This window comes from Ooceraea biroi, chromosome 6 (assembly GCF_003672135.1).
Source record: "Ooceraea biroi isolate clonal line C1 chromosome 6, Obir_v5.4, whole genome shotgun sequence".
In the NCBI taxonomy this organism is placed as follows: Eukaryota; Metazoa; Arthropoda; class Insecta; order Hymenoptera; family Formicidae; genus Ooceraea; species Ooceraea biroi.
In genome coordinates, this window is record NC_039511.1 from 6949722 (window position 1) to 6965333 (window position 15612).

Genomic DNA, 15612 nt, shown 5'->3' on the forward strand with positions numbered 1-15612 from the left:
CATAACAAATCCTTCTCAGAAGTCTTCTCCTTTCAGTTGACTTTCGTTCGGCTATGTTGCTAGTTGCGATGTGTTAGAAAGTAAACGATGAAGCTTCATGAATTTTAAATCTTACACATAATAAGCAGCAGCTTATTGAATATTTGTGTGTAGGGATTGAGATAACAATTCCTTTGATTTTGATCCGCGTCTTTTCCGCGACGCTTTAACGGTGTCTATCAAGCTCGCGGCTCGCCTTAGATCCGTATCAAAGCGCACCGCGAGCCGCACGCGAAAAACAACAGGTCGGCGAGGCCGATTGATCTGCTTAATATATAAGAGCGAGGCTGACAAAAGTTAGTTAGTCCTGATACAGACCTTGTAGCGAACACGTCGTAATAAAGAGACGATTTTCACCACAATCTTCAGAAGTGGGATTCGAGTAGTACGATTCGAGCAGTACGATTCGGACAGAACGGTTCGAAGGATTCGTGAGTTACACGCGGTTCGGAAGTATTATTACGCGTAGCCATCATCACGATCGACTATTTCGCTGTGTGCGAGTGGAAGTAACGCGCTGTGTGCCGACTTGTCGCGTCGTGAGTGTTAGAAAGTCTAACGAGTAGTTACGTGTACCGATAACGACCCGTGATGAATCCTACGGACTATAGCATCGTGCAATTGAAAGAATTCCTGCGAGCAAGAAACCTCTCGGTGACAGGTAACAAAGCCGACTTGATACAGAGGTTGGAAGAGTACTCTCCTGATGTGTGGACTGAATGCGTCAGAGTAGCATGGTCGAAAGCCCGAATGAAGTCGAGGACAGTGCCGCAGCTCTGCAACCACTGCAGGATACGCCAACAAGCGGTCAAGACGCAATAAACCGCGAGCTTGATCTTGTTCGACGAGAAAGGGACCTGTTGCGGCGCGAGCTCGAACTGATGCGTCGTGAAACTGAGCTGAGGGCCCATACACCGACGTCCAGTGCGAGGAGCCTACCATGAGTGACGGCGGGATCAGCAGCACGAAGGGATTCAAGGACCTGCTGTGCGAATTCGATGGCTCGGGAAGCGAGTTCCGACGGTGAAAGCAGCAAGTCGAATTGCTGCGCGATACGTATCATCTTGATGGCAACGCTACAAGGGTGCTGATTAATTCCAGATTAAAAGAAAAGGCGTTAAACTGGTTCCATTCAAAACCAGAACATATTGTGCTAAGTGCAACAATCTCTTGGAGGAAATGGGACGAATGTTTGATCATCGCCCAAGCAAACTTACGTTGAGAAAAGAGTTCGAACAGCGAATGTGGCAGCCCGGAGAATCATTTTCCGAGTACTACCACGATAAAATAATTCTGGCCAATCGGATACCGATTGCGAAAAACGAAATAACCGATTATGTCATTGATGGAGTGCTCGACTCGAGATTACGAGACCAGGCAAGGCTGCAGCGGTTCCGGGAAGCGAACGAGTTGGTCGAAGCGTTCGAGAAAATTACCTTGAAAGGTGGTTCGAAGCCGGAACGAGGTGCTACTGGTGGCCATCAACAGACTCCTAAGCAGAAGACGAAGCCGGTCACAACGGAACGTACTGAGGCGAATCCATTGTCGAAGGGAACTTCGACCATGAGGTGTTACAACTGCAAGGAGAAGGGACATCGTGCAGCCGACTGTCCAAAGCCGCGAGTCAACGCGGGGAAACCTGAGAAGCGGTCCAACGATCCAGAGGAGAAAGCCAGCAGCGCAGCGACCGAAATGAACCTCATCCAGCCGTTCGTCGGGGTCGAGCCGTATACGGTACCCGTATCTTATTATATTCCGGATAGCGAAGGTAATGCGCACGAATATTCTCTTACGGCGATTGTTGATACAGGATCTCCAATTAGCCTGATAAAACCCGAATATGCACCAATTCATTGTCGTATCCCCGTTGCGGAAAATGATTATCGGTTCAATGGCGTTAATGATTCGCGTCTTGAAATATTAGACATTTTTGAGTGCGATGTAACCGTAAACGATATTAGTATGCGTATCAAATTTTTTGTCGTACCACAGAAAACGATGAGCGCCGCTGCATTATTAGGAAGAGATTTTACGTCTAGCCCCGCGGTTAAATTGGAAATCAGCCCAACATTTAGAGTTTGTCGAAACGAATTAGACGTACAACCGGAAGAAGATAGCTTCGTCGAGCAAATAATGCACATCGATTGTGTCGGTCGGTCGGATAATGAAGCTAATTTAAATATTAATCCGGATGTTCCTTACGATGTGGCGTTAACCGTAAAAGAATTATACAATGATATATATATATATATATATATATATATATATATATAACCGGTAAAGAGCCAGAAAACCCTGTGAGCGAACCGGAAATGACGATATGTCCGAAACACGAGTAACCGATTAGTTTCCGTGCACGCCGGTTAGCGCACGCCGACAAAATACAGGTCCGTGTTATTTTAGATGATTTGGTTAAGGAAGGCGTGATCCGAGAAAGTATTTCGTCGTATGCAAGCCCGATAGTACTTGTCCGTAAGAAAGACGGTAATCTGAGATTATGCGTAGATTACAGAGAGTTAAATAAGATCACGGTCAAAGAAACTTTCCCGACGCCTATGATTGACGATCACTTGGATCAATTAAAGGATAAAATAATTTTTAGCGCATTAGACCTGCGGAATGGATTTCATCATATTAAAATGGCTGAATCTTCCATTAAGTATACAGCTTTTATAACGCCGTTTGGACCATTTGAGTACTTGCGAATGCCTTTTGGCCTCACGAATGCTCCTCGAGTCTTTCAGAAGTATATTTATAACACTTTTCAAATTTTAATAAGGGAAGGTAAAATTTTAATTTACATGAATGACATTCTTATCGCGACTAAAGGATTGAAAGAACATTTGGAGATTTTGCGTGAGGTATTTGAAATCGCAAGACGGCATAAACTCAGATTCCGGTTAGACAAGTGCTCTTTTTTGTACAACCAGATTACGTATCTCGGTTATTTTATTGATAATAACGGTATTCAGCCCAGCACAGCGAACGTCGAATCCGTTATTAATTATCCTGTTCCGCGCAATACCAAAGAAGTCTAGCGTTTTATAGGCCTGGTGAGCTATTTTAGGAGATTCATTTCTAAATTTCACGTCATAGCGAAACCCTTATATGATCTTTTAAAGAAGAATGCAGAATTTACATTCGGCGTGGAAGAAAATAAAGCGTACAAAGCGCTGAAAGTTTGTTTGTCGAGCAAACCGATCTTGGCGATTTACTGTCCCTCCGCGGAGACAGAATTACATTGTGACGCGAACGCAAGCGGATTCGGCGCTATTCTTTTACAGAAGCAGGGTGACGGGCGGTTTCAACCGATTTCATATTTCAGCCATCGAACGACACCCACCGAGTCGAAATACCATAGTTTCGAACTCGAGTGTTTAGCCGTTATTTATGCCATCAAAAGATTCCACGTTTATCTGCTGGGCATTAGGTTCAAGATTATCACCGATTGCGATAGTTTCGTCTGACTCTTAGTAAGCAAACGATTAATCCGCGAATTGCGCGTTGGGCAATGTTCCTCCAACAATATGACTATGAAATAGTTCACCGACCGGGTAGCCGCATGGGTCATGTGGATGCCCTCAGTAGATGTAACAGTGTTTTAGTGTTGGAAGGCAATACACTTGAGCGAGTACTTTCGTTAAAACAGGATCAAGATCAAGGAATCCGGAAAATTCGTGATAAGTTAGAGAAAGAGGAAGACAAATTATACTAGTTAAGAGATGGTCTCGTATATCGCAAGATTAATAAACATAAATTATTATTTTATGTTCCGGAAATCATGGAAAATAATATCATTCGCACATGTCACGATGACCTCGGTCACGTGGGCGCTGCAAGGTGATTGCGAATATCATGAAAGTATATTGGTTTCCGAATATACACGGAAAGTAAAAACGTACATAACAAACTGCCTCAAGTGTATAGAATTTTCCACACCTAGCGGAAAACCGGAAGGATACTTGCACAGTATCCCGAAGGGGAATTTACCATTTCAAACATATCATATAGATTACTACGGACCTCTCGAGAAAGCTAGAGGATACAGATACATATTATCTATTACACTGGTCAACAAAATTTTATCGTTTTTATATTGTTTTTAAGGGAATAGGTATTCTTTACTAATTTGGGTGCGCTAAACATGAATCTGGCCTTTAAAATACTAAATTAGCTCTGGTTTTTTAAATAAACTGGATCAAAAGTGCAAAAAACCGTGTTTTTGGTCATTTTTGAACACCTGTAGAAAAACTACGGGAGCTCCTAGAACTTTGTAATTAGGATAAAATGAAAGCCCAAACCTTGCCCTTTTAGGCTATAGATTGAAAAATGAGGTGTCTTTAACTTGGAGTAACAATTGTTTTACGAACGCGCACCGCTTCCACCACATGCGATCCGCCACATGTATGAGCAGATGCATCTCGTGAGTTTGTTACGAGTCATAAAGTGTGTTTGCAAGTGCGAGGTACCATTCTTATTTATTTACATCGTATAAACATTGGAATTACGATTTAAGGTTTGTATAAATATGAGTTCATTACGAAAACTTTGTCTTAATCATCCAGATGTATTCTGCTACATTTGTGGTGAATATGCTGTAGAAAAACACAGACGAAGCCGAAGACAGGGGATGCTAGGGATAAAATAATTGGAGAGCGGAGAGAACAGTGCACGCGGCCAGAAAAGTATGTGGCGGAGTCGGTGCGCGATCGTAAAAAAATTGCTACTCCAAGTTAAAGGCACCTCATTTTTCGATCTATAGCCTAAAAGGACAAAGTTTAGGCTTTCATTTAATCTCAATTAGAAAGTTCTAGGAGCTCCCGTTGTTTTCTACAGGTGTTCAAAAATGACTAAAAACCCACGGTTTTTGCACATTTGACCCCGTTTTGTTTAAACACTAGAGCCAATTCACTATTTTCATTTCTACATTTGGATTCTACGGGAAAAAACCTATCAGAATGAGTTGCCATTGGCCCGACAAAAAATTCGTGTTCCCCAGTGTTATCGACGCTTTTACAAACTTCGCGCGACTCTATCCGTGTAAGTCCACAACCTCAGGTAAAGCTATTAAACATTTAAAGGAGCATTTCCGATGCTACAGCAAGCCGCGTCGACTAATAAGTGATCGAGGTAGTGCTTTCACCTCGGATGAATTTCGAAATTTTGTAAAAGAAGAGTCTATCGAACACGTTTTAATAGCTGTCGGTACTCCACGGGCGAATGGGCAAATAGAGAGATTGCATCGTGTTTTGACGCCGATGCTAGCGAAATTAAGTAATTCATCCAACTAATGGGATCAAGCAATTAGTTCGGTTAAGTTCGCAATGAATAACACAACTTGTAGATCGACGGGACATGATCCTAGTCAATTATTATTTGGCCTAGAGCAGCTAGGACAAGTAAACGATGTTATACGTTTACATTTAAATAGTCAAGTGACGGAAGATAGAGACTTGGAGGAAGTGCGGGAAATAGCTTCACGTGAGATAAGTAAAATCCAAGCTGCGAATGCGAAATCATACGACCGTACTCATAAGAGAGCAACCACCTATAATGTTAATGACTATGTAATGATAACGAACGTTGATACCACTGTCGGAGCAAACAAGAAACTAATTCCGAAGTATAAAAGACCTTATGTTGTGGAAAAAGTTTTAGATTCCGATCGTTATGTTGTATCCGACATCCCGGGCTCCCAGGTAACACAAATGCCATATACGGGAATAATATCCGCCGAACGAATGAAATCCTGGATGCATTAGATATAGTGCTTAGTTATAAGACGCGTTATTATGTTATTGTATTTTATTTTGTGTATCGTTATGAAAGTTTATTTGATTGCGTTGTGAAGTTGTAAAGATGAATATATTTTGTGTTAACGGTGCATTGTTCGTAGCGACTATCATGACCGGGACAGTCAAGAATCAGGATGGACGAGCTGTAGGGATTGAGATAACAATTCCTTTGATTTTGATCCGCGTCTTTTCCGCGACGCTTCAACGGTGTCCATCAAGCTCGCGGTTCGCCTTAGATCCGTATCAAAGCGTACCGCGAGCCGCACGCGAAAAACAACAGGTCGGCGAGGCCGATTGATCTGCTTAATATATAAGAGCGAGGCTGACAAAAGTTAATCAGTCCTGACACAGACCTTGTAGCGAACACTTCGTAATAAAGAGACAATTTTCACCACATGTGTGAAAAGGAAGTCATCCGTCGAGAAATGACATGTCCACAGTGCAACACATTTATAAATATCGCATATGAATCCAATATATCAAGATCAAGTCCTCACTTCGCGTAGATAGCTGAAAATTTGTGCGAAATCATTACATTTCTTTTGTTAATAACTTTTTAATAACCAACGAGCGACAGCTAAAACCTTTTGAAGGTCACTCAGGAGGGTAACCTCTATAATATATGTCACGGTCAAGGTCATCGGGGCGGCCTCCGTTATTGTCAATATTTACCATATTTTTATACAACTAAATATTTTAATACATATAAATATTTCAATACAAATAAGTGTTTTTTCAAAATACTTAGCGTTGCTAAACCGATTCAATAATTGTCTTAGTATTTAAATAATCTAAAGATTACAATAATTTCTTTACACTCTAAATTACATGACACAATTCGTCGAAATACATAAAATATATGTACATACAACTGTAGTTCAACTTATTCTTTACTTAATTCTACTGTCACACACTCACACACACACACACACACACACCACACACACACACACACACACACACACACACGCACGCACGCATTCACGCACGCACGCATTCATAAGACAGAAAGAAAGAGAATAAGGCAACTAACATATTGATTCGGTTTAGCAGCGCCAAGTATTTTGAAAAAACACTTATTTGTATTGAAATAGTTATATGTATTAATATATTTAGTTGTATAAAACTATAATAGATGTAATAAATAGAATAAATGTAATAGATTGTTTGGTTTGCATAAATACTCATTTTTATAATTGGCGCAATTTGTTGATATCATTATAGTTTTATAGAGGTCATCTTTGAACACGTTCTTCGGGCGCGTATGCTTGGCGCTTTTTTGTACCTTTTTCTAAAAAGGTAATTTTATTGTGATTATCTTATCTTCGCACTAGGAATAGATAGAAAAACCGTTCAAAAACGTGTTAAATACTCTTCACACCGTACAATTCACAGCGCAATTGAAATAGCAATATTTACATTGTAAGTTGCATAATTAATCAATTAACAGATCAGGGCAGGTTCTGTACGTCTGGGAAGTGTACGCGGAGCCTCCCCACTACAGAACCATGATAACACCAGACGACGACGGCGTGGGTCTCAAAGTTCGAGACACTTATTAGAATCTTATTGGTCAAAGTTGATCCCCACATACGTAATTTTTAAACGCCCACCCTTTCGTCCAAGATATAAAATGGCCGGCGACGCTCGGAACAGTCAGAATAGTAGTAGTAGAGTCTTTTCCAGTTTTATTTTCCAATTTTTTTCCGGCTTTTTAGTTCAGATTTTAATTCAGAATTCGGTTCCGAGTTCGATTAGCGCTATCAGTGTCCAGTTAGTTAGAAGCGTGATTAACCGAGAATATATAGCGCAACCCAGCAAGTGATCTGTAAGAGAGACTGCGGCCACTCGCACCCATAGGATCAAGGTAGAAATTATATTATCAATTAACATTCTTATGATTCCAAAGATTATCATTAATAAAGGCCTAATACGAAATAACGGAGAAATCTCTAGCAAAGCTTCCTCTCTATCTTTTTAAAATATCTCTCGTTCGCATTGTTTTCCTTCCTTAAGTTATTGAAGGATTCTCGACTGGTGCTACTGAAGAGCGTGGACCTAGTCGTTCAAGTTGGCGCTACCGGAAAGTGTGGCCCTATCTTGCGACAATAATCTTTCAGCAACCCGCGGTATCTTACTTAGATAAATTAGAATCATATTTATGCCTATCAAGAAGGGGCGTAGAGTTCAGGAAAGGAAGCTCCGTTACCAGATTCGTCTCGCTTTCTCCAATAACCAAGACCCGTTTCCTTTCTATCAAAAATTAGCAGTACTAGAAACTAACAAAGCATTAATCAAAGAACACCTTTATTCTCTCCGAGAACTAACCATTGAGAATAAATATCCTGACTTCCGCACAATTCGTAAGGGTGATCCGCGACGCGTAGTTTACCGGTTTCGGGAGTTGCTCGGTTTAGACAGAAAAGAAATCACGATACCGAATACGTATCCGATACTTCCACCCGTTCAAGAGTCTTAATTTAACAGACATCTTGCTGCAATTTGCATACTCCGTCCCAGGGTAAATTACTTAAATGCCCGAAAAGGAGGATTTTTGACACGTTACTACGACGTAATACTTGAAACCTGCCATGATGTTAGAAGAGGTGGCAGCTAAGGGAAAAGCTTTTGCGACTATAGCCGGGACTGTCATAAATTGTTATGGTTGAGCCTGGATGATTCAGCATCCATTGATCAATTTCTGTATTATGTATTTCTTTAAAGGTCCAGAAATAGACTGATCTAACGGCTGCAAGCGATGGGTGCAATGTGGAGGAAATGAAAGCATAATTATGCCGTTTTCTTTTGCAAATTTAAGTCCTTCTAGAGAAAGATGAGATCCATGGTTATCCAGAAGCAAAAGGTATGGTTTTTCTTTGGTAGATTTAACATGATTGTGAAAATGCTTCAGAAATTGAATAAACTGAATAAACAACCCTTCAGTCATCCATCCTGAAGGATTACTTTCACCTTTACAACCAGTTGTCCCTAATAAAATGATCCTTGAAGTGAACACGCGAAAAAACAAAGAAAAGTGGAACCGTATTGCCCGTTCCAGACACAGCAACAGCCAAAGTTACAAGCGAGACCCTTTCTGCTGATGTAACCGCTCCTATTTGTTTGAAACCACTTTGAGCAATTATTTTGTTTGTTTTCTGTACGGTAGTTACTCCCGTTTCATCCAGATTCCGGGTATAATGCGGCGGAATATTACATCTTTTTAAAATTCTTTCTAAATTATCAAAAAATGTCCAACATTATGCTTATTACAACTTGTAGCGCGTGCCAAACTTGTTACTTCAGGTGTTCTTATGGATGAGCTGTCATGACGTTTTAAAAATGACGTAAACCAGTCGACACCAGCTTGTTTGTTAGTCTACCAAGACATTGGTATTTGTACATTATTTTCCACAGCTAGATCATAAGCCATTTTTCGGACTTCCTTTGGACTCAACCCGAAATAAATATCAGATGCCTCTGATAAATAGGCTTCCAGTTCCTTTTCTTGAGCATCAGAAAAGATTTGTCGATTTTTCTTATAGCCGACATGAGTTATGAGAGACGTCACACAACTACTATTGATTTCACTATCTGTGAATTTATGACAATACCGAGCCAGGGTTCGATAATTAATTTTTAAATCTTTAGCTATGGATCTAATAGACTTTTGCGCTGTTTTACTTCTCCTGCTGCACGCAACATTAAGTTTGGAGATACCCGACCGTGCTCCGTCTTCCTTTTATATACTCGTGGCATTATTATAAATTACTGTAAAAGTAAAAAGAAACCCATATTAAAGCACCAGTACAGCTAGTAAGTAAAATGGGGTGAGTTGTCACATGTGACAAACAACCCCAAAGGCCTTTGACAACTTGACCCAAGCGATAAATAAATAATCTTAACACAGACCTTCCAAAATGTTTAAAAAGTAACAATTTTCACATTAAACTAATGTTGAATGAAGTTCTACGAAATAAATCATAAGGAATTACAAAATACATAGTAAATCGTATACTTACACGATGGAAAGAACGCCACAAAAATTTACTTCAAGCATGCGTAAACAATTAATGATCCTTCTGTTTCTTACGCAATGCCGCAGCAAACTGACCGTTCGCGGCGGGAACGACGATGTATTTGCCTCGCTGTGACGTGTTGCTAGACATTTGCAGGCGATTGTGATTTTGTTATAACCGTTGTCACAACCTACCCGTGTGACAACCATACCCGGTCTCCCCCACCTGGTCCTTACCCTCTCCACTCACATCAGTAATGCCAGAAAGCGTGCCACGATTCGCGAGACCATTCCCACTCCATCCTCACCGAATGCTATAAAGCACGCTTTCTGGCACAGCTGCCTCACTGCCCCGTAATAAACGACGAGCGCGCGGCCCTCCTACCGACGACCTCGCTGCACGAGCCGCTCTCATTTGTACTGATTCGCTAATCTTCTTTTATTAACAACTCGAAATTTTACGTGTTGTTTGCAAAATAGTAGAAGACGTTTTAGTTCAACTTAATGAAATCTATCTGCAGGAGACCGATTGGACAACTTACGCGAGACACCCTGTATAATGGAATTTAAGAATTTCTGTTGTTAACATCTTAAACAATAACTTCCATATATGAAAAGAAAGGAGGAGATTACTAATAGGAGAACCTCCCAAGTGTAAGTCTGAGATCGGGATGAACTTTTGTAGAATGAAAGGGCTTTTTTTAAACTCCAATTTTGCTCACTTTAAGTCGTCGTATCTTTTATATTTTTTATTTTTGGCGTTTTTGCCTAAGGAAACTTTTAATCAGCATCACCTAAACTACAACATATTTCAATTTCAGCCAATTTGACCGGAGCCGATTTTTTCCTATAAAATGAGCGGGGTCCTTTTTAATTGTTGTTTTCTCTGAAACGGCTGTTCATAGCACCTTAAGTCTAAACAGGTGTTTACTTACTCTTAAAGCCCTTTCATTCTACAAAAGCTCATCCCGATCTCAGACTTACACTTGGGAGGTTCTCCTTGTAAAATTTAATATTGTTGAAGATGATAACAAAAACAGGAACATAAAAATTATACAGACTGTTGAGTTTAGAATGCAATACTCATTAAATTGTTAAAACTACAAAAAGGGCTAAATAATAGACGTCCTTTTTTGTATAAAAATGTTTAAAAAAGTACTTTAAATCAATACATTATTTAAGCAATTTGATATATATATTTTATTAAGACAAATTAAAAGTTATAGTAACCATTTTTAATAATATTTATTGACAGATTTTTCCCGCTCGGGCGCCGAGTTCGGAAATAAAAATTGCCGAGATGCGAGATACTTATGGGATATCACCTGGACTTGATAGAACAGCTTATCAACAAGGTGGATATCAAATATTAGCACTAGTAGTCACCCTTGGAATCTCTGTTGTTTCCGGATTAATAACAGGTATGTTGGAACAAAGTTGAACTTCAGAGTGATAAGTAAGGAATTCAGATCATGACTAAACAAAATAATAAATAGTAATAATAAATAGCTTCCGCTGTATATTATACTTGCAATAGATATTGGTAAATATGTCGATGGAAGGAGGCAGCCCTAATGACCTTGATCTTGACATATGTTATTAAGGTCATGACCCTGAACAACATTCAAAAGAGTTTAGCTATGGCTTGTTTGATAAAGAGGGGAACGTCCCGTTCGGCCACGTTGATATTGACCGCAGTCCCGATTGACCACGTTGAAATTGACCACGTTGCAATTGACCACAGTCCCGATTGACCACGGTCCCGATTGACCACACATTGGAAATCAGAACGGGCGTGTCCCGTTTGCACACGGAACGATTGCACACCGCACGATTGCATACGTAATATTGCACACGTTGTATTGCACACGTTGTATTGCACACTATTCTATTGCACACAGCACGATTGTACACCGCACGATTGCACACGCACATTGCACGATTGGATATCGCACTATTAGACACTGCACGATTATTTAATAAAACTGTATGAACGAAAAATTTTTAATGATCAGTAAATGATTCCGCATAGGTTTAACGAGGTTCGTGCCTTGAACATTCCACGCCAATCGAGGTCCACCGCGGGCGGGGTAGGCCCCCTAAAGTTTGTTTATATTTTGTTTCGGCGAGAGTGCAGGTGGAAGGTACTTCGCCGAAGGCGAAGCCCTTCCACTTGCATTACCCGCCCCACGCAAACACTGTCAAGTCATCGGTACGATTCCACATAGGTTCAATGACATGAAGTCAAAAACAGACCTCTTTGAACATACGTGCGCTAGCTATAATTGAATATCATCGGTTGTAAATTGGTGTCCAATCGTGCAGTGTCTAATAGTGCGATGTCCAATCGTGCAATGTGCGTGTGCAATCGTGCGGTGGTCCGATCGTGCGGTGTACAATCGTGCTGTGTGCAATAGAACAGTGTGCAATACAACATGTGCAATATTACGTGTGCAATCGTTCCGTGTGCAAATAGAGACCACCCCATAAAACACATGCATGTTTCTGATTTCCAATATGTGGTCAATCGGGACCGTGACCAATATCAACGTGGTCAATCGGGACCGTGGCCATTATTAACGTTGTCAATCGGGACCGTGGCCAATATCAACGTGGTCAATCGGAACATGGTCAATCTCAACATGGTCAATCGGGACCGTGGTCAATATCAACGTAGCCAAACGGGTGCCACTCATAAAGAGTTATTAATAAAAGAAGTTTTATGATTTTGCACGAATTCTCTGCTGTTTACACGATGCAAGAACTTGACTTTGACATATTGGGTTGGGGAAAAAGTTTCTTCGTATTCTCCCGGTAGATGACGTTAGGATCGCGTAACTCTGATAATATTAATCGGATCTGACAATACTTGCGTGCGTTTGAAAGGTGACATATCACAGAGAAATTAAAGAAAACTAGTTGTGATTTTTATATACTCACAAGGAAACATACGGAAGTGTCCCTCTCCGATTTTGATGAGCTTTTAATATGTTATTTTCCAGCTCAAAATAAGGGACACGTATTTTTTTATACGTGCCCTTTCGCACTTTTAGAGGGTTAAACACCCCTTTGAAAAAGTCAATTTTTATCTTTCGAGGCGAATATCTTCGAAACTATTAAAGATAGAAAAAAGGTTGTGTGAAGCAAAATTAATGGCTTTTAGAGTACTTTAAGAGTGTAGAAAAAAATTTTAAGTTTTTTATTTTTCAAAATATCCCCACCATATCATTTTTTTCAAAATTTTGAAATTTCTTCATCAGCAATAGAAAGCTTAGTTGTTTACGAATTCAACCATATATAATAAAATTACGTTCATTACGTCACATCTCAGCGAAAAAAATCGTCCGACGGCAATCGAAAATGGATTTGAAAGGCAAGGACTAGTACTATACGATACCATTGGCAGAAATGTTTCAAAAAATTTGGTTCTCCCATAATAAAGTCATGAAATTGGCTGAAATATCCATTTTTGAATCATTTAACCACAAATTACTCAAAAACCTGACGTGCTGCGGAAATTCTGCGGCCAGATTCGTTTTCAGCGTCAAAAAATCTATCAGATTCTCCTACTCTGCTTTTTGTAACTAACAAAACCTAAAATTTCGCAGGCCTGTGTTATATTTTAAACATGTATGCATATATGTATGTAATTTATTATGTATAATTTTTAAGGCAAAATGCAATTCAATCCGAGAAACGTCATAATACTGCTGTTTACTGCTGCTACTTTTAATTTGCCACAAACTCCTGTTACAAATGAGGAAATGGAAGTAAAAGGGAAAATAGAAAACATGCTGCAAAAAATGTACGAGGATAAATACGAAATTGAAGAAGAAGATTCTCTTGATTTTGAAAAATCATTCGATATACCTGAAACAGAACCAGTAGCAGAGGAAGAAGATAATGAAAACGAAATAACATATGTAAAGGAAATGATATGTGTAAATGATGATATTCCAATTGAATATAAAAGAAATGCTGTTGCGTTTTGGAAACCCGTTAATTCAATTAAGGCAAAATCTTTCGAGAATGTGAAACATAGAGTTCAGAAAGTTACATCATTACACCAATTACGAAGATGGCAAGAACAAGTGAACAGAGGTGGAACTAGATTGCAGAAGCTAAAAGAAATTTCATCATACACATTAGATAAATTCAACGAAGGTCTTGAAAAAGGAGTAATTATTCACGACATTGATATTACTCGATGGGCCCTGAAAGCGCAACAGGAAATAAATGCACCAGGATTTACAGCATCAATTGGATGGGTAAGAAGCTTTAAGCTAGCACATAATATTGTTTCCCGAAAAATTACAAAATTTATTACAAAAAAGACTTTACAATCAAAAGAAAATCTGATAACCGAAGGCAATAGGTTTATTGACAATGTTAAAGAGTATATTACGGGCTATGGACTTGAAAATGTTATAATTCAGATCAAAGCGGATTTTAATTAGAATTTCACTCTGGTCGTTCTTTAGCAATCCAAGGTACAAAAAAGGTTGAGTGCACGGCACAGTCGATATCGGCAACTACACATTGTTACACTATACAACCGACAATTTTAGCTGATGGTAGATTATTATCGCCTCTTTTTATTGTTTCAATAGAACGCACTGGATCATTCGGTCCGAGAGTACAAGAAATAATGTTTAGAGAAAACAATATTTATGTTATGGCTTCTCAATCTGGAAAATTAACATCACGTGATAATGATGTAACTTTCTGAACTCTATGTTTCACATTCTCGAAAGATTTTGCCTTAATTGAATTAACGGGTTTCCAAAACGCAACAGCATTTCTTTTATATTCAATTGGAATATCATCATTTACACATATCATTTCCTTTACATATGTTATTTCGTTTTCATTATCTTCTTCCTCTGCTACTGGTTCTGTTTCAGGTATATCGAATGATTTTTCAAAATCAAGAGAATCTTCTTCTTCAATTTCGTATTTATCCTCGTACATTTTTTGCAGTATGTTTTCTATTTTCCCTTTTACTTCCATTTCCTCATTTATAACAGGAGTTTGTGACAAATTAAAAGTAGCAGCAGTAAACAGCAGTATTATGACGTTTCTCGGATTGAATTGCATTTTGCCTTAAAAATTATACATAATAAATTACATACATATATGCATACATGTTTAAAATATAATTAATAATCGTGCTTAAAGAATAGTAACACATTTTATTGTATTTACATTATAATAGGGGAGCGCGGGACTAAACGTTCCGATTTTGAGAAAACATAGAAAAATACTGAGAAAATATCTTTGTATTCTTTTGACTACTGACTAATTTGTCATCGAATTTATTATATTTTAGTGTTTTAAGCGTATTTGTGATATAGTGCAACTAGTTTTTTATTCAAAGGCATTTATTTATGTTAAGTCGAGAGGAACTTCTTACCCCGTCATGGGGCTAGTTGTTACTGCCCTGGGGTAAGTTGTTACTAAGAAAGAATAAGTCATATTAATAAATAAAAACACTAAATTACGTTAATAAATTGTGTTTGTTGAATTAGAATGAGTATTAAATTGTATGCTTTCTTTATTTTTATGCTAAAATAACATCTTAAAATCAATCATAATCATATTTAAATAATCATATTAATAACTCAATAACCTTATGTTCCAATAACCTTATATATTAATGAGATCGTCACTCAATAACCTTATGTTCTCAATAACTTTAAATATTAATGAGATCGTTACTTAATCTTTTTACGATGTAATTTAACAAATCAACTTAAAATCTAA

The 15612-nt window shown here is 38.8% G+C and overlaps 1 protein-coding gene across 7 annotated transcripts in view; it reads left to right on the forward strand.

Moving 5' to 3' along the window:
• The window catches only part of LOC105276776 (ammonium transporter Rh type B), a 352615-nt gene that overhangs the window by 309190 nt on the left and 27813 nt on the right, over window positions 1-15612 (forward strand). For all 7 annotated transcript variants that reach the window (XM_026970179.1, XM_026970180.1, XM_026970178.1 and 4 more), the window contains one exon: window positions 11105-11270. In XM_026970179.1, coding sequence (XP_026825980.1) covers window positions 11105-11270 — 166 coding nt within the window. The remainder of the gene's footprint in view (window positions 1-11104; window positions 11271-15612) is intronic.